At 46.0% G+C, this 20000-nt stretch overlaps 2 protein-coding genes across 4 annotated transcripts in view; one reads left to right on the forward strand and one right to left on the reverse strand.

Annotated features, from left to right (window-relative positions):
• The window catches only part of elp3 (elongator acetyltransferase complex subunit 3), a 16077-nt gene extending 5003 nt beyond the window's left edge, over positions 1–11074 (forward strand). The window contains exons 8-15 of the mRNA XM_034527890.1: positions 3050–3211; positions 3320–3446; positions 7976–8169; positions 8596–8686; positions 9489–9554; positions 9661–9888; positions 10024–10105; positions 10449–11074. Coding sequence (XP_034383781.1) covers positions 3050–3211; positions 3320–3446; positions 7976–8169; positions 8596–8686; positions 9489–9554; positions 9661–9888; positions 10024–10105; positions 10449–10540 — 1042 coding nt within the window. The 3' untranslated portion in view covers positions 10541–11074. The remainder of the gene's footprint in view (positions 1–3049; positions 3212–3319; positions 3447–7975; positions 8170–8595; positions 8687–9488; positions 9555–9660; positions 9889–10023; positions 10106–10448) is intronic.
• Positions 11075–12874: 1800 nt separating this feature from the next.
• Positions 12875–20000, reverse strand: part of si:ch211-63o20.7 (uncharacterized protein LOC566836 homolog) — a 7305-nt gene continuing 179 nt past the window's right edge. Inside the window, exons 1-5 of one of the 3 annotated variants that reach the window (XM_034527962.1) lie at positions 19952–20000; positions 18582–19314; positions 17756–17981; positions 13409–13682; positions 12875–13327 (exon numbers count right to left, since the gene is read on the reverse strand). The exon at positions 19952–20000 is cut by the window's right edge and continues 179 nt beyond it. In XM_034527962.1, the coding sequence (XP_034383853.1) occupies positions 13444–13682; positions 17756–17981; positions 18582–19295 (1179 nt within the window). In that variant the 5' untranslated portion in view covers positions 19296–19314; positions 19952–20000 and the 3' untranslated portion in view covers positions 12875–13327; positions 13409–13443. The other 2 variants (XM_034527961.1, XM_034527963.1) reach the window with 2 other exon arrangements.

Here is a 20000-nt window from a genome sequence, read left to right on the forward strand (position 1 = left end):
CCATTTGGCCAATGGTGTGTGCGTGTGCGTGTGCGTGTGCGCGTGCGCGTGTGCGTGTGTGTGTGAGTGATTTCCGTCATCCGATCACAACAGCGAGGTACCACGAGATAATCGTCCGAGATAATAGACTTTTTATTGATTCATCCAACACAATCTGATCACCCTCTCTGGAGCACAAACTTGGTGTAAATCAGCCGGCAGACTGTAAGAGATGGACATTTATTGCCAGCAGATACAGAATGGGGAGGAATCTGCGCTGGCATGAGGGGAGCTAATGGTCATTGGAGCAGCTGGAGTGGAGAAAATGACAAGCGGCTGGCGTGTTGAGACGAGATGCGTCTGTGGGGTGGGGGTTGATCAGTGACTCGGATGAGTTCAGAGGTAGCAGGTGAGTCATGATGCAGCTCAGAAATATCTGTATGGGATCACTTTGAAATGGTGACGAGGGGGTCGCCCCCGCTTCTTTTCCTGCCCAGCGGACCTGCCCTGTGGACGCCGCGCCTAGTGCTGCGGCGTGCAATTCAATTCAATTCAGTTTATTTTGTATAGCCCAATATCACAAATTACAAATTTGCCTCAGAGGGCTTTACAATCTGTACACACACGACATCCCTGACCTTTGACCTCACATCGGATCAGGAAAAACTCCCAAAAAATAACCTTTCACAGGGAAAAAAGGGAAGAAACCTTCAGGAGAGCAACAGAGGAGGATCCCTCTCCCCGGATGGACAGAAGCAATAGATGTCATGTGTACAGAATGAACAGCATTTACAAAGTTACATAAACACATTACATGAATATGACAATGTATGAATGGACCTCCAATCCATGAAACAGAAGGAGGTAGAGAGGAGGGGGGGCGGGGCATCAGCAGGGCCAACGCGGGAGGCCGGCTCACCAGCATCAGACACCTCCAGGTCCAATGGACCCTATGAGACGTGAAGTCACAACGACTCTGGGGAGGAAGCAGAGTTAATAAGGTGCAATGGAGAGATGTAAATTCATCCATAAGGAGAGAGAGAAGAGGAGATAGGTGCTCAGTGTATCCTAAAACATCCCCCAGCAGCCTATAAGCCTATAGCAGCATATCAAGGGGCTGGACCAGGGCAAACCTGATTCAGCCCTAACTATAAGCACTATCAAACAGGAAAGTCTTAAGTCTGTTCTTGAATGAGGTGACTGTGTCTGCCTCCCGGACTGAAAGTGGAAGCTGGTTCCATAAAAGAGGAGCTTGATAACTGAAGGCTCTTGCTCCCATCCTACTTTTTAGGACTCTAGGAACCACGAGTAGCCCCGCATTTAGTGAGCGCAGCTCTCTAGTGGGGCAATATGGTACTACAAGCTCCTTAAGATATGATCACCAATCAAGGCTTTGTAGGTGAGGAGAAGAATTTTAAATGTGATTCTTGATTTTACAGGGAGCCAGTGCAGCGCAGCTATCACAGGAGTAATGTGATCTCTTTTCTTAGTTTGTGTGAGTACACGAGCTGCAGCGTTCTGGATCAACTGGAGGGACTTAAGAGACTTATTAGAGTAGCCTGATAATAAGGAGTTGCAGTAATCTAGTCTAGAAGTAACAAACGCGTGAACCAGCTTTTCTGCATCTTTTTGGGACAAGATGTGTCTGATTTTTGAAATGTTACGTAGATGAAGATCTTTACAGTGGTGTTGGATGCCAGGGCAATGCCATCTATAGAAACCACATCACCAGATAATTGATCTCTGAGGTGTTCAGGGCACAGTAAAATAACTTCAGTTTTGTCTGAGTTTAACATCAGGAAGTTGCAGTCCACACCAAGGTTATGGCTGGCCTACTGTTGGGGGATCAGTTTGACGAGCATTGTGTATATTTGTTTAATTTTAGCCTTGTTCTAAAAATCTGGGGAAACCAGGATGCAAGTGAGTCCTTGAAAAGTCACTAAAAGTGTTCATGGGAAATCATTGGAGAGCTTGTTCCATTAAGGCTACAGCGGTCCTGCTGCTCAGGGGCCCCTCGCCCCCCGGAGGTCCAACCGGCACAAATTGATTGAATTAATTAAAACCTCATGAACTGTTTGTGGCCTTCCTTTTGGAGGCAGCAGCAGCACATAGTTGCACCTCATGAACTTAATGTGGTTCACAGTACACAGTCGTTTAATCCAGCTGTTCTCAACCACTGGTGGACGGTGGAGGTACGAATAGTTACATTCATTTAAAGATGTCATTTCTTGGTAATTTTTTTTGTATAGCCCAACAACGCTAGTTATTTTTGTATCTGACACAACATGAATAATTGTTTACCAATGAAAAACTGATATGGGAGAAGTGAGTGGTGAAGAAATATGACCCTGGATTTGATGGTTGACGGTAAGGGCTGTAACTAATAGATGAATGCCTAAAATCTTTGTTCATAACAACAACAAAAGATTGCGTCCAATAGTCTATCTCAGCGAGTAATGCTGTCCATCATCTCTCTTACTGTCGAAGGCTTCAGTCCAACAATGTACATTTATTGGAAAAGATGTCTTCATGGCCAAATGTTTTTACTGTTGATGAAAAAAGACGACAAACATTCAAAGCTACATTCGAGAAGCTTTGAATTTTAAACCCTGACATTTGGTTCATCGAAGTTGTGTTAGGAAAGTATTGATACTTATTATTATACCGATGTAATCTGTAGCTGGATACTGATGCCAACCTGTAAGCACAGCGCAACTCCGAATCCCTTCAGGACTTCTCAATGACTTCTCCATTTAAGTGTTTAACTAACTTGCTTTTGACACAAAGTAAACACTCATTAATGTCTCATTTCACATTTGCATTGCAAACATTATTTCTTTTTTCCATCCTCTGTTTCCTTTATTGCATTTTAGGGTGTCCATAATGTGAGGCCTGAGTCTGGATAATGAGCCGTGCAAACTCCCAGCTTGTAAATTGATGTTGCTTAACGATCCCGGCATAAAAACTCAGCAGGACTCAATAGTATAAAACACAAAGATTATATGTTACAAGGCTATTAAGAGCAGAAATAACATGTAACAGGAATGACTGAGACGGTTTCCCCATGCAGGTACTCTGAGCGCAGTAACACCAAGTGTGTGGGCATCACCATCGAGACGCGGCCCGACTACTGCCTGAAGAGGCACCTGAGCGACATGCTGGGCTACGGCTGCACCCGCCTGGAGATAGGAGTCCAGAGTGTGTTTGAAGACGTGGCCCGGGACACCAACAGGTCAGGGGTGAATGGATGGGTGGAGATAAAAGAGCAGCCGGGTGCGATTGTGTGCGAGATGAGAGAACATGGCTTTCTTTCCATAATTCTGCTGCTCACTTCTTCCAGAGGCCACACGGTGCGGGCCGTCTGCGAGTCTTTCCACCTCTCGAAGGACGCCGGCTTCAAGGTGGTCGCCCACATGATGCCAGACCTGCCCAACGTGGGCATGGAGAGGGACGTGGAGCAGTTCATTGTAAGCACTCATAAATATGATATTTTTTTAACAGATTTATACCTAATTATACCTTCACCCTATCTTGATTTGGATTTAGATTAATCCCATGTTTGAGCCAACAGAGTGGCTTTATGCCTCTAAATAGACCAAACACATGATGTGTGTAGAACGGAGTGCTGCTTCAGTCATTTGGTTCAGCTGGACTTAAGGGAGGCTACAGACTTTCAATGATACCAACAAGTCGATCATTAAGTTTGTGACACTAAGCAGTCATATCTGCTTCCTTTGCTCCGCATCAGCGTGCGGTGGCGGCCCCACTCGTTTCACAGCGGCGTGGCAACCAGTGAGTCCTACACGTCGCGTCTTGAAAGTAGCAAAACAGGAAACGCGGCGCCAGTCGACTCGCGGCCTCAATGGAGGATCCCGTCAGACGCGTCTCATCAGCGGGCTCCCTTTCCAGCTCTGATTAGAAACGCAGCTGTAATGTGGGGGTGCGGGGCCAGACGGCGCCTCACTGGAGCTTGGAGATGAACACTCAGTTTGAGGCGGTGCGGTATTCATTTTGTTCACACCGATGAAAACAGAAATCAAGTGATTAGCGAAGAAAAAAGATTTAGTACTAATTGGTGCAGGCGAGAATCTGACGGTGACTTCCTCCCAAAACATGTCACTCATTGTCTTGGAGCCAACAATAGCAACAACTCCCCTCTCTATCTGACTGAGTTGAACTGTCTCTGTTTTTGTTATTGCTTTTCTTTTTGGGGTTTGGGCACTTTGTGAGAGTACAGTTTAAAATGCAGTGTGACATTTTCAGAAGTACATTGATGCACCTTTCTCGCTGAAGGTAAGATGAGAAGATCAATATCACTGACGTCCGTGAGTCAAGTATGAAGATGCGGGCGGGAGACGTTAGCTTAGCATAACAACTTGAGGCAAAGCTCTCATTTCAGAGAGGTTGTTCTTCGGGTTCATCTTCTGGGGATCCATGCACTGCTCGGTAAGATGTTTCTGTCCGCACCAAAGTGAAGGAACCAGCAACCATCCAGATTGTTTTCTAACTATGGACAAAACCAAATTGTCAAACTATTACTTTTTTAAAATATTGGTAGAGACTCCTAAATAACCCGACCCATAGCGATTCTACACTGCGATTTCTCGCTGCTTATCGGCCGACACAAATGCTGATCTACAATAAGATAATTTTTCGATGCTGGAACTAAAATGGTCTTAGTCGTGCGAAAGCAAAGCACCATTTCCGAGTTCTTTAGAGTTTGTTTCTGTGTGTGTCGCTAACACCGAATGAGGAAATCTGGACTATTCAAGATAGCGATAAAGGCACTCGGGACGACTCCAAAGAGAGGAAGCAGATTAAATGTATCTTCTCTTTCTTTCTCCTACTACACATTTCCTCCTTTGTCTCTCGCCCCCTGTGCTTCGTCTCCATTATCTTTCGCTTCATCTTTTCCCTTGACTCTCCTCTCCAGTCGTAACTTTCGACTCAACACCCCCCTCCTGTCAGACGGTCCCCCCCCCCCCCAGCCGTCTCCGTCCTCTTCCAGGCACTCACTCTGGAGCCAGTGTTTGGATTGTCCCTTCTGGGCTGCAGTAGAAACGTGGACGTAGTCACGGCAACGTCCCCCATTGGTTGGGGGGGATACGTTTCTGAAGCTCAAGTTTTACTAAATGAACATCACGCTGTATTGAAGAAGACTTGAAACTAGAGATTGAGACCAAAAACTCATGTTTACAATGTTTACTGAGGGAATAAATCAAGACAAGTAGAGTCATTTATATAGACTTCTATACAACCAGAGGAGTCGCCCCCTGGTGGTCAGGAGAGAGAATGCAGCTTTAACACATGAAGCATAGACTTCTATACAACCAGAGGAGTCGCCCCCTGGTGGTCAGGAGAGAGAATGCAGCTTTAACACATGAAGCATAGACTTCTATACAACCAGAGGAGTCGCCCCCTGGTGGTCAGTAGAGAGAATGCAGCTTTAACACATGAAGCATAGACTTCTATACAACCAGAGGAGTCGCCCCCTGGTGGTCAGTAGAGAGAATGCAGCTTTAACACATGAAGCATAGACTTCTATACAACCAGAGGAGTCGCCCCCTGGTGGTCAGGAGAGAGAATGCAGCTTTAACACATGAAGCATAGACTTCTATACAACCAGAGGAGTCGCCCCCTGGTGGTCAGTAGAGAGAATGCAGCTTTAACACATGAAGCATAGACTTCTATACAACCAGAGGAGTCGCCCCCTGGTGGTCAGGAGAGAGAATGCAGCTTTAACACATGAAGCATAGACTTCTATACAACCAGAGGAGTCGCCCCCTGGTGGTCAGGAGAGAGAATGCAGCTTTAACACATGAAGCATAGACTTCTATACAGCCAGAGGAGTCGCCCCCTGGTGGTCAGTAGAGAGAATGCAGCTTTAACACATGAAGCATAGACTTCTATACAACCAGAGGAGTCGCCCCCTGGTGGTCAGTAGAGAGAATGCAGCTTTAACACATGAAGCATAGACTTCTATACAACCAGAGGAGTCGCCCCCTGGTGGTCAGTAGAGAGAATGCAGCTTTAACACATGAAGCATAGACTTCTATACAACCAGAGGAGTCGCCCCCTGGTGGTCAGTAGAGAGAATGCAGCTTTAACACATGAAGCATAGACTTCTATACAACCAGAGGAGTCGCCCCCTGGTGGTCAGGAGAGAGAATGCAGCTTTAACACATGAAGCATAGACTTCTATACAACCAGAGGAGTCGCCCCCTGGTGGTCAGGAGAGAGAATGCAGCTTTAACACATGAAGCATAGACTTCTATACAGCCAGAGGAGTCGCCCCCTGGTGGTCAGTAGAGAGAATGCAGCTTTAACACATGAAGCATAGACTTCTATACAACCAGAGGAGTCGCCCCCTGGTGGTCAGTAGAGAGAATGCAGCTTTAACACATGAAGCATAGACTTCTATACAACCAGAGGAGTCGCCCCCTGGTGGTCAGTAGAGAGAATGCAGCTTTAACACATGAAGCATAGACTTCTATACAACCAGAGGAGTCGCCCCCTGGTGGTCAGTAGAGAGAATGCAGCTTTAACACATGAAGCATAGACTTCTATACAACCGGAGGAGTCGCCCCCTAGTGGTCAGTAGAGACCACCAGCTATTTCAGGAGAATAAAAAAATGTTGTTGAAATTTTATCTCAAGACTGCGCAATATATTAATGGTGATACTTTTAGCTATAATTGTGCAGCCCGTCCTACAGTGAGAATCCAGCTGCCCCATAACCCTTAAAAGGATTAAGCAGGAATATGTAATAAATGGACGGATGAATGAATGAAAAATCCAGCTCATAGGTTTTGTTTGCTTGCAGCATCCAATTTCTTGAGAAAGGGAAGCAAATGCTGCAAATATGACGCAATTAGCAGCTGAGGTTTCAGTGGAGGGATGTTTTCTTAATATATTATAAATAATAATTCCATTGTGATACAGAGCTCTTCAGTGCTGGTTGTCCAGTTATAGCAAGGAGCTCTTCATTTCATTTTCTATCTGCATTAATCTTAATCTTGCCAGTGTTGTTCTGACCATATCCCGACTGCATTCCTAACGTCGGCCTGGACAACGGACCGTTTTAGGGGCTGCAGCAGGAGAGCTTCGCATCCTCCTCACGTCTATCATGGCTGTCCTGATAAAGAAATTCGATTACAACTTCCTCCCGGCCTTAGATGCTCCCTCTTTTATCTCCCGTATACAGATGCTCCCTGTACCGGGGGAGGCATCCCTTAACAGGGTTCCTCTCCACCGAGCAACAGAAAAAAGCAGCAGGTGCTGAATGAAAATAGTGTCTTGTCTCCTTATTTTGGGTATCGAAAGCCTTGTTATTTGTCAGATTGGCTCCCCGAGGGTTTAGTGCAGGGCCATGTGGGACACGTCCCTGTGTGATTACGAGCTGTGACGAGAGCGAGAGATCATGAGATACCGATAATGCGGCCTATTTTGGAGAATGCGCCTCGATTCCAGATCTTCACGGATGTGATCATGATAGTGGAGCGGGGAGGGGGAGGGTGACTGGAAATAACACTCTTTCGCCGCACTAAAACCAGGTATGGGGGGGGCTGGGGAGCCCCCGCAATTGAATAAGGATGCAGTTGATATCTGCTTTACACAAGCTCTTTCACGTTTTAGGAGGCGGGGCCTTTGCAAAATCCCCATGAATGAAATAAACTTTTGAACCATCTTTTTATTTATTTACTCTTCCTTCTTCTTCTTCCTCCCTGTCATTTTAAAGAAGACGCTGCATACTTGTCAAATTCAACCCTGCAGATATTACAATGTGTGCCACAACCAATAATGTAAAATAAATGGGTCCACGTTGAGATGCGTAAGTGTGTTGACTTCATTTCTGAAGACTAATGAGCAACACACCGGTTTTGACTTTGATTCTTTTGTTATTCAGCCGTAACACCTCCGGACCGATGTGGATGCAGAGAAATGCTGTTTGATGTACACGCTGACGCCTCACTCGGGCCTCTGGGTTTGTCTTGCAGGAGTTTTTCGAGAATCCAGCGTTCAGGCCCGACGGCTTGAAGCTGTACCCGACGCTGGTGATCCGAGGAACGGGCCTGTATGAGCTGTGGAAGACGGGCCGGTACAAGAGCTACACGCCCAGTGCCCTGGTGGACCTGGTGGCCCGCATCCTGGCGCTGGTGCCGCCCTGGACCAGAGTCTACAGGGTGCAGAGGTGAGACTGTAGATTCAAGCCTCGTTAAAGAGAAGCTCCATACCGGTTACTCTTAGTAAACAAACCTTATTCCTCCTTTCAATCATTACAAAGGCAGCACAGACCAGATCCGCCCCTCCTGGTCTTACCTTTCACAATAAAAGCCCTAGACATATACACTTACGTATATATATATATATATATATATATATATATATATATATATATATACACACACACACACACACACATATAAGGCCTTTAAACCAAAAACCTTCTCCTGAAGTTAAAGACCAGGAAATGCTGACCAATCAGACACATTTTTTGGGAGGGGGCGCTAGGGACGGGCGCTAGGGACGGGCGCATTCATGTATGTGGTTTGTAAAATACAATTTGAAAGCTTTTCTTCCATAATGTTCTGTATCTTTGACCATTGTCCTCTGTCAGGGACATCCCCATGCCGCTGGTGAGCTCCGGAGTGGAGCACGGCAACCTGAGAGAGTTGGCACTGGCCCGGATGAAAGACATGGGCACCGAGGTGAGACTCGGGGGGGGCTCTGCGTCAGCTTACTTTTGAGTGAGGAAGCCAATAGACTTATATAGATAGATCTGGGACGCGATCCAAACGGGAACCGCAGAACCTCAACTGTCAGAATCACTGTGATGGCGGGTCAAACTGTTGGAGCGTAGAATTGGAGCACCCTCTCTTCTGCACCCCACGGCATTTATTGACTTTATGTTAAAAGGTAGAAAGCAGATGACACCAGAGGGGGGGGGGGGGGGTGCATGAAACAGAGGACCCCGTACCAACTCCCATCAGAAACGAATCGGGCTAAAACGGGTGCTCATCAGAAAACACAGATTGGGTCAAAAGCTGTTATTGTAGTTCATCCATGAAGTGAAAGCCTTTAAAGAAAAAGTGGGATTTAAGCTTGCCGTGTATACATAAGCTTGACACGCCCCTTCTTTGCGGTGGCGCTTCCCGCACGACGTGCGACTGGCTCGGTGGTCGAGTGGGTCCGTCACGTCAACGTGTCCTTGGGCAAGACACAAACGTTTTTTCTGTCATGCAACGTTGCCGAGGAGTTAGATGGACACGCGTATTGCTTCACAATAAAAGCCACCGTGTTTCTCTTCTGGTTGAATGCTTTTAATGTGAAGTGGGCCATGTTGGACCAACAAGGAGTGAATGAGATGCAGCGATGCAGTTTTTTTTTTTTACAGAATGTAAATACCCTGAATAAATAGCATTGGATTAATTACCGGGATTTTTCGGGTCGTCCAAAGATTAGTAATTTTCCGTGCTGGTTTGACCCAACTGAACGTTTCTGTGTGTGCAGTGTCGAGACGTGAGAACACGAGAGGTGGGCATTCAGGAGATCCACCACAAAGTCCGCCCATATCAGGTAACGCACAGCATCCTGGAGAGGGAGTCGATCGGCCTACATTTACCCAATGCTGTGTGCTTTCTGTGCAACCCGAACAAAGGCGTGTGTGTGTGTGTGTGTCCAGGTGGAACTGGTGCGGAGGGACTACGTGGCCAACGGCGGCTGGGAGACCTTCCTCTCCTACGAGGACCCGGAGCAGGACATCCTGATCGGCCTGCTGCGCCTTCGCCGCTGCTCCCCGCAGTCCTTCCGACCGGAGCTTAAAGGTGGCGCGTCCATCGTCCGCGAGCTGCACGTTTACGGCAGCGTCGTCCCCGTCAGCAGCCGGGACCCCAGCAAGTTCCAGCACCAGGTACGCGGACACCAGAGTAGGCGCCCCACTCCCTGTACGAGCCTCCGGCCCAATTAACCACTAAATGAGGCACGAGCAGATACAATGATCCCAAGTCTCTTCAGCTGGTCCTTTCCCCCTTCCGTCCCCTCTCAGGGTTTTGGCATGATGCTGATGGAGGAGGCGGAGAGGATTGCCAGAGATGAACATGGCTCTAGCAGATTGGCTGTTATCTCAGGTAAGAAAAGGCGCGGCACAGGGGGGGCATCATTCACCCCCTCCTCACACGAGCGCTGTCCGGATGGTGGAACGACCTGCAAAGCTGCGGCCAGAGGCAGAGGGTGTAGGCCGATAATGGTGACGATGACTATGGAAGCGGGGATGAAAGAATAATTAAGAAATTATTCCCATTGGGTGAAATCACAGCCCGACGGGATTTGGCCCGCATCTTACAGTTTGAATGGCCGAACAAGCTTGTGAATGATATGAAAACTAAATATGAAACGATTACTTTTTGCTGCTGGATTAATGAAGGAAATACAGACTGTATACTATATGTGTGTGTGTGTGTGTGTGTGCAGGCGTAGGAACAAGGAACTATTACAGGAAGATGGGCTATGAGTTGGAGGGGCCGTACATGTTGAAGGACCTCTACGGACCTGGATCCGACTGAACCTGGACCGTGGAGACGCACAAACACACATTATCATATTCATCAAGACAATAATCCCGGGACACGGTTCCTGCCGTGTGTTTTAGTGAAACACTTTTTATTTTTCTTGTCCACACTAGGACCTGCTGCAGCTTTATTTCGATGAGGAGTAACGTGACAGAGGGAGGCGGAGCTTCACGTTGTTCCTTGTCAGTGACTCAGTCAGTGACGCCCGGATGTCTCGAGGTGTCCCTGAAATAGTTCCCACGCGTTGGTCCAGGATTAGCGACACGTTTGGGGCTGCGATGGAACAGAAAAGCCCATTACGAGTCGAGCGCCTGGTTGATGGCTGGCGGCGGATGAATGAACTGCGGGAGCGCGTCCTCGCCGGGCAGGCGTTGTGTAATCGCTCTGTTTTGATTTACACGGCAGGAAATTGAATATTAGCGTTACATAAATATCTTTTCAAAGCGCCGACAGTTAATCCTATTACGATTGGGGTTTATTTGGAGGGGGGGTTGTTTTCTCTCAAGGAATAAAGTATATTTCAGTAACTGTCGGGTGTCCTGCTTTGTGAAGACGTTTGAAGGGTTTTACCTAGAAAGGTCACGTCAGAGAGGCTCCTTTAATGTGTTCCTCATGTGGAGACCCCTGGTGAGTGTTTTACTGGCTCATTGGAAGCAGCCTTTCCAATTACATCTCATCGGTTACCTGTCTCTTGAACAATGACTGAACGCGGCCGCTCTGCCGCTGGAAAACGAGTTTTGTCATTTGTGAAAAATAAAATAGCGAGCTATAAAGCACTGAGGCGCCCATGCGGTGACCTGAGTCTCTTATGGATTCAGAACCAGAAGCTGAACGGCCACGCGCCGTTCCTGGATGCCTCCCCCCTCCCCCCCCCCCCCCCCCCTCCTTGTCGTGACTGCGCTGTGTGTTGCAGTCCTGACGCATTCTCTCTCCCCCCCCCCCCCCCCCTCTGCTGTAGAGGAGGAAGAGTTTGGTCTAATCTTCACTGCAACAGAAGTACAGCGGGTCAGTTAAACTCGAGGTTGACCGGTCTCCAGAAATGATCCGTCGTAGAAGAGAAACTGAGCGTGATGCCGTTCATATTAATCATCTGAACACGTCATCTCAATTCATGGTTAATAAGGTAGTGTCATCAGCGGTCTTAGTTTACACTGCATGTTGTAAAAGACCTATTAGGACTGGTACTAAAGTGGTCCATGGTGGCCACCATTCAGTGGAAATCGCCTCATGTCTGGTAAGGGAAACAATAACTCTTGTGGTCTGTAAATGGAGCACTTGAAAGAGCTCAGCATGTTGGAGGAAGTTGATGCCACGCTGGTTTTACCCACACGGCCGACTGCACGTGTTGTAAGTAGCTTTGCATGGATAAACACCTGAACTCATTGAATTATATGTAATGTATTGAATGGATTGCCCAGTCATGGTCCCCCGTGGACGAATCCTGACTCCAACGGTGCTGAAGCCTCAAACAACCGTAAAAGCAAGAATCACATTGAAATGTTTCTATTTCTTGGGAGTTTTTCCTGATCCGATGTGAGGTCAAAGATCAGGGATGTCGTATGTGTACAGATTGTAAAGCTTTTTGTGATTTTGGGCTAGATAATAAACTGAATTGAATGGTTTAAGAATGCACTTTTAAACAAGAACTGTCTGTGTTCCATTCTCTCTCAATGCCAACGGGGCACAACTTCACAGGTAACCAAACAAATCCACGAATCAGTCATCAGACCCCAATATATCATGACGAAAAGGAACTGTAGCATGTAGGGGATCTACTGGCAGAATGGAATATTATAAGTGGTCTCTTTAGTGTATAATCACCTGAAAAGAAAGTGTTGTCACACGGGAGAAGGTTCATTGTGCACACCGGTCCTTTTAATCATGATGATTTCCCTGAAGGTTGTATCCATTCTTAAGTGGGGAGGTCAAAGGTCATCCAGAACTCAGTCGCTGAGCAAGCCTCTCCAGCTTAAATCTCCAAGTGTCCTGACGTCCAGGCTGAGCTCAGTCACCTTCATATTAATGCTGCATTTATTTTATTAAGAAGGCCTTTTTGTAGGTCACGCTCCTCACTTCAGCAAAACTACAAAGTGAGTTTTACATGTTACAAGTTCAGGTTCATTTAATTTACATTAAATTCCAAAAGGGTTTCTGGCATTTGAGCAAAACATTTTTTTAAAAGAAGTAGTAAGTCTTCAAAGATACAGTCCATGACCAAGACTGATGACCAGTAATAAAAGCTGTGAACTGGTCCAGGATCGTATCCTAATGGTTTATTTAAAATCTTTAAAACTTTGTTTTGTATGTCAAGTTAAAACCATCACACAGTTTGAGGCTGTACTCCAACTAATTTATTTACACACAATGTATTTGGAGGAAAAACACCACACTTGACACCTGTTGCTGACTCAGCGCCGACAGTTAAGACCGTGTCTAGTCCCGAATTACAAAAGGATTTATTTACACCCACCGCCCAGATTAAAGACACCTGGAAGATCCATTCTAGCAATGTGTGGAGGAAATATTTGGGCAAGATTAGTCACAAAATAATTCAATGTTCGCAACAGTTACTTGAACAAATAAAAAGCTTGATGTCCACAACTCAGGTAAAACTCAAGCCCAGAAAGAAGCAGATGGAGTCTCCGGACGAGCAGAGCAGTCGTCCCTCACGGATGAAACGCTCAGATTGGTTTTCTATGTCGAGCATTCAAGGCCTCAGCGTGGCAAAGTCCCTCTAGTCTCTATGGACTTGAATGTTCCTTTTCCCTTTTATGTGGTTTCCTACACAGTTTAGAAATTGAGCTGTTTTAGCAAAAAGAAACACACCTCCAATCCCATCTAATCACACACTTCTGACCTGACCTGACATGCCATTCCGGTCTCTTAAGTGCACTTAGTCAGCGGGCGTCTTCTTTGAGAGCGGCGCTCACTCTGGTCTCCAGCTGGTCGGCCAGGGGCCGAGCTTCCGGGTCAGAGGCGAGCATGTTGAGAAGCAGGGTGCTCATGGCGGCACCGGGAGGCGGGGGCAGCGGGGACGCCCTCTTAAACTTGGTGGGGATGCACAGCTGGAGGTTGGCGTTCTCCCACAGAGCCTCTCCCAGCGGCATCAACCAGCGACCCCGGCACACGTAGGCACCTAAAGAGGGAACACGAAGGGAGGCGGGACTTCCTGTCAGTGGTTGTGGGTCAAGTGCCGACTGGTGGAACAGAGCCAACGGAGCCCAAGAACCTTTCCAAGGACAAAGAGTGCGTTTGATGTGAAAATGTTAAAGTTCTTCAGAAATACTGCAGCGTGGTGCCGTTCAGGAGAGCAGCCTTCTATCTTTCTCACACACACTGGGTCATGATTGTCTAATCACCATCAGCTGTGCGGCTACATAACAATCAGGGCCTGACCATAAAGAGAAGTGCAGAATGGAGCCAGAGTCCTCTGCCGGTGACCAACGTCTCCTCAGGACCGGGCTGTGTGGTGCTTTGAGGACTTGGTGCCACACAGCAGACTCTGGCCTCTAAATGCTGCCGTGTTCAGGGGAGACATTACAGTAGAGATACCACCATGACACTTCCCCAGTTGATGACATACTTTGGGACTGTTTGTTTTTGCTTGTAATACCAGTTACCTGAAAATGCATGTTTAAGTTTCCAAATCAAGTATTAACTTCGTGCCAATTGTCATACATTTACAAAACGCAATATTTGAGTGGTGTTCAGTTACAAGAGGGATTTAAAGTCAAATCCTTTGTGTTCGATTGGACTGCTTACAAGGGGGCGGGCTTACAGCAAGCTACAGAAAACTTGCTCCACACACATATACATATACATATATATATATATATATATACATATATATATATATATATATATACATATATATACATATATATACATATATATACATATACATATACATATATATATATATATATATATATATATATATATACATATACATATACATATACACATATATATATATATATATACATATATACATACACACACATATATATATATAATCACAAATTATAGGTTTTAAGACGACAATAATATAATATCTTGGCTTTTTGATTGACGTCACATCAGAACGGAAGTTAAAAGCTGCACGGCAACGACAATTCCATTAAATTATTTTACTTTATTTCAAGATGCATTTTTCCAAAAGCTTTCCATTGTGTAATTTTATTCTTAAAAAAAAGGGACCCCCCCTATTTTACTTGAAATGGAGATAACATTTATTTATTATTAGAGTATGTATTATTTAATTATTCCGAGATAAATTTAAAAACTGACAAATAAATAGTGTTGAGATATTATTCTATAGAACTTCATTTGATTTTGGCACGTTACACTGAATGTAAACGGGATCCTTTAAAGTGGTACACGTACACACTTATTTAGCCCAGGTTGTCGGCCATCTTCTCAGGACAGCACACGTGAACAACGCCTAAAACTATCAGCATGCATTCGGAAAAATAAATAAACTGCAGAGCACAAATGAAATAGAGGAGGTGCTCACAGCTGGAAAACAAACGTAAACCAATGTGGCAGTTGATGACACAGCTCCAACACAAGAAATACAGTGTGAGATAGATATCTATCTATGACTTTTTTTGACAGGCATCTCTCTCAACCTCCCGTTTGTTTGGTGGCACCTATAACAGCCGTCGGGTCGATTGAAGTACCGAGATGAGCTTCCTCTTCTTTCTTTCATACTGCTATGAAATTGTACTTGCTTGATTCTTGTTGTTCCGAGTTTGGACTCATGGTTTAATGCATTTATTGTAAGTCGCTTTGGATAAAAGCGTCAGCTAAATGACATGAAATGTAATGTAATGTAACATGCAGAATTCACGGGTTTGGCTGCTGATCAGCGCAATTGACAAAGATCAAACTTGAAATCTGTCATTTGTCTTCATTCAGCGTTCTTTAGAATAAATGATTAATTAAAACATATCATTAGTAGCAAACTCCCTAAAAAAAACAAATTGAAAGGCGATTATCCTTGAAAGTAATTCAAATGCATCAATCGTTACTTAAATCTCAAAGTCTCTTGAATATACTTCAATGGAGCACAGTTAGTAACACATCCAGTCATGACGCTCCCCACTGAACCCTGACCTACACTTCCCGGGTCAGGTGGGGGCGTGGCCTGTTCCATCTCAGGCTACACTACGTTTCCATTTAAGAGGCACATCTTTTGCCACGGTTATGCCTGGCGTCCACGACAACCCAAACAAAATGCTATAGATACTGCCTGAAAGCTCCAGGGGTATCACGTAGTGTGGACGGGGGAAACCGGAGACCTTTGAAAACGGCGAGTTAGACTTTGTAGAATTCTGCTACTGCCCACACAAGCAGCTGTTATTGGAGCGATTGGTGGGCGGCATTGAAGTCACGAGTTTGTGGCTTTGAGGAGGACTTTTCTTTTCAATGCTTATTGTATTCTGCACAACTATTGTGAAGTCCACACAGAAACTGGAAAGGAACAAAAGCATAAATGCTCTCCAGTTCGACAGTATGAGTGAGAGAACAGACAAAGAAGCCAATAAAAGGAAAGCGAGACCGTGTTGAATGTCTCGTCTCATAATCTAGTACTTTGATTTGGAGGTGTTAATTTTAAAGTCAATTTGATGTGTGAGTGAGCAAGACAGACCTGCTGCCTTGTAACGAAGTTTGAAAAATACAGAAAGAATCTGTGTCCCCCCTCCCGACTAAATTTGCCCATTTTAGTTTATAGAGGAAGATCTGAAGTATCAAGCAGAACCTTTTATTACTAAAGAGTACTATAATACTGTCATTTGTGCAACTAAGCAACCAATCTACTCCCCAGTCATGCGATATCTGTTTTCAGAAGGGTTAGTATGGACAGAAATCATTTGAGAAACGGTGCTGGAACCCCCGTGTGGACGGAGTCTACATCCACACTTAAAAGTTTTAAAAGTGTGGATGAAGACTCGCAGAGCTGCATCTGGTATGCGTGACAACTACGCAATATGTATATACACATTCGTAATGGAATTCCATTTCCTGTCTAAGTTTTAAAAAGGTTTACGCTCGACTTCCTCACCTGACAGCAAAAAGCAAACCGGCGGCGGGCTTCAAGGACAAACACAGGAGGTTGTGTCTTGCTCCTCGACTCAGCTCCCCTGCCTAGTCAAAGAACTGTGTGGGTGTGTGGGTCTTGAGAGAAGATAAAGTAAAATAATGGACCATTTTAACTGTCTGTGGAAAGCCTCCAGCTGCCTCTACCCATTTCCACACACTGACAAAGAGGATTGTGATCGCGGCCGCTAAATTCCATTTTGCCTTCCTTTTTTTCTTCAAATTAGAATCCACTGAAATGCCCTCTCCCAATTCATAAGCGTTTCATTCCACCTAATAGAGTATCAATGACACAGGGAGGTTCTCAGGCACTAAACGTGGGGATAATGGTTCATATCTCCCCCTGCCCATTTTTGAGAATAAAATGAGACATCTGTAAAACAGCCATTTCATTACTCTGACAGTGGAGCAGAATTGAGACGCTTCCTCCTCCTATGGCCACATGGGTCCTGACATAAAAAGAGATTAAAATCTCACAGCGATACTTGAATGCTGGCACAGTGCCACGTCTTGCTTGTGTTGAACTGACCAGCGTCGGTACATCAAACGTTTCGTTGCGATGACAAAGTTGATGAGAACACAGCTGTTCTTTACTGGGTCAGGACCAACAGTGTTGTTTTCTTGAAGAGATTCAAAATGAAAGAAGCCGGTCCCTCACGCTGCCAACGACACCACGTTTTAGTAGTGAAGGCTGAATTACACGCTGTCCGCAGGCATTACAAGAAACGCAGCTACTATAATCTATATCAAAATGTACACTGCATAAATCATCCATCTCCTTGCCATTTAGATATATGATTGTACCATCTGTGGTGGATGAACATATGATATGTGACATTTTTAATATGTGCCAGTTAATTAAGTCAAACTCGATACGTCGCGATGCGTCATCAAGCCGCCTGACCACTCACACACACACACACACACCGGAGCTCTCCGACCTTCCCGTGAGCGCTCTGACTGGGGGGGGGGGGCAACATGACATTTGAACGACACACTGACTTTATGACCCATGGTGGGAACACTGTAGTCATATAATGTGTAAGTCTATGCCTCCACTGCATCAGGTATTCTCTCTCTCGTCTTTTCTACCGACTGCGTGCTCACCCAGTTGTTCCTGCTTGGCCCCCTCTTCCAGGAAGGTGATTCTCTCCAGGACGGCCCAGAACATCACACCCAGGGAGAAGATGTCCGCCTGGGCTGTGTAGGTGAGGCCGCCCCACACCTCTGGCGCCATGTAGAAGTCAGAGCCGCAGGTGGAGGAGTAATGTTGCCTGGTCAGCTCGCCGTCCACTGGGCCCTCGCTCATCTTGCTTAGGCCGAAGTCCGCCACCTAGAGGTTGGACGGGCAGATTGACTGGGAATAAAAAGGCTGAAATGCAAAAGAGTTAAGTAGTAACGTGCTGAAACCCGATGCTTTGTTTTCCCCCTTGGATAAATGCCATGTAAATATTTGTAAAGTACTAAACAATTACACAAATTGCATGTGAGGATGTCTACGATAAAGGCCTGCGAGGGCAGATATACATTTGGTGCATTTCTATATTACATTTAGCCCCTATAATAAAGGATATACCCCACAAACAATGAATGATACTTACTGAACACACTGCGGTGCAATATATTCCTAATCCTACTATTTTTAAAGCGTGTGTGGTAAAGTTATATTACTCCTGACAAAACAGATAATGGTTTGTCTCTATTTAAATTTATTTTATTTTTTGGCACAAATGTTGCAACAGTTTTTGTATTGTCGATTACTCTTCCATATTGCTTTTTATTGCATTCTTTATGGTCTCACATTCATTGCTACTGTGAAAACCCAATAACCTCTTGAAAGAAACTAATTATCACGCCTTCAAAGATGTGTACTGACGAGGATGACCCCAGTGGATCTGACGTAAACACTGTCACGCCACAGTGGTCCGCCTACCTTGACGACAGGGCCCCCCGGTGTCACGCAGACCAGCACGTTGTCGGGCTTCAGGTCTCGGTGGGTGATACCCAGACTGTGCAGAAAGGCCACGGCACTGCAGAGTTGTCCCACCACGCTGCGGTTACGCGTGCAGTCCGGTGGCCTGGAGAGCAGGTACCGATTCAAGTCCCCCCCATCACAGTACTCCATGACCAACCACAGGGCCAAGCAGTGTGTGGGTGTCTGCGGCTCCTCTTCCTCCCTCGGGGCCGGCCTCTTCCTGACTCTGTTCTGAGGCCTGTGTGGGGTTGTAGAATCAGATGCACTGGATTTGGTCTTGCCCTGAAGAGAGTTTGTCCTGTCCTGAAGTCCTGGGGCAGGGCTACTCCCCCGCTGGGCGTCATCCCCCTCTTGACTTTGTGCTGCTCCGGCTACCCTGCCCTTCAGCACGCTCTCGACCAGGCGCTGAGGCACCTTCCCTGGATTTAGGGGCTTCAGGGTCCTCGGCCCGGTCTGCAGGAGGCAGCTGTGCAGTGCAATCACGTTGACGTGGTTCATGGCGGTGGCTCTCATGGCCCACAGCTCTTGCAGGTAGAGTTCGATGCACTCCGGGTTACTACAGGGCAGCCGCTTGATAGCCACCCTCTGTCCCGTTTTGGCCATATGGCCCTCAAAGACCACACCATAGCTGCCTCGTCCGACCTCCCTCTCTAACGTGTACAGCTCCTCCATCTGCCACAGGGGCCGCGACCTGAGGGCACCAACACGGTGGTTAGCATGATACACATGAGATGTAGCGCGTGATGACATATACAACTATAATCGAGTGTCATGGTTAGCATGGTACACATGACATGTAGCTAGTGATGACGTATACAACTATAAACGAGTGTCATGGTTAGCATGGTACACATGACATGTAGCTAGTGATGACGTATAAAACTATAAACGAGTGTCATGGTTAGCATAGTACACATGACATGTAGCTAGTGATGACGTATACAACTATAAACGAGTGTCTAGCATTAACATCATTAATAACGTTAACTGTCTAATAGCAGCAAACCCTCAACCCGACTGACTTTAAAGTTTACGTGTTCACACAAGTCCCAAAATGAAGTCCCAAAATGAAGTCCCGGATGCTTAATGCAACTCACCTGTGATGCCTCGCGCTAACGTTACTGTAGCTTTACAGTTCTAGAGCGGATTATTCCCGATAAATTGAGTTAACGCGCCTGTTTGTATACAAGTTGACGTGAAAGAGACACAATGTAACGTTACTACACAAACTACTATATTTCCAGTGGCCTCGAGACCATTTGAACGAAGTTACTAAATAACGCACGAGCGTGTCAGTTTAAACGGGAAGTGAAACACAAAGCTCTTACCTTGGATTACAAACTTAGCCACAAAGACTTCCGGTTACATTACCAGCGG

Source organism: Cyclopterus lumpus, chromosome 24, assembly GCF_009769545.1.
Source record: "Cyclopterus lumpus isolate fCycLum1 chromosome 24, fCycLum1.pri, whole genome shotgun sequence".
Classification (NCBI taxonomy): domain Eukaryota; kingdom Metazoa; phylum Chordata; class Actinopteri; order Perciformes; family Cyclopteridae; genus Cyclopterus; species Cyclopterus lumpus.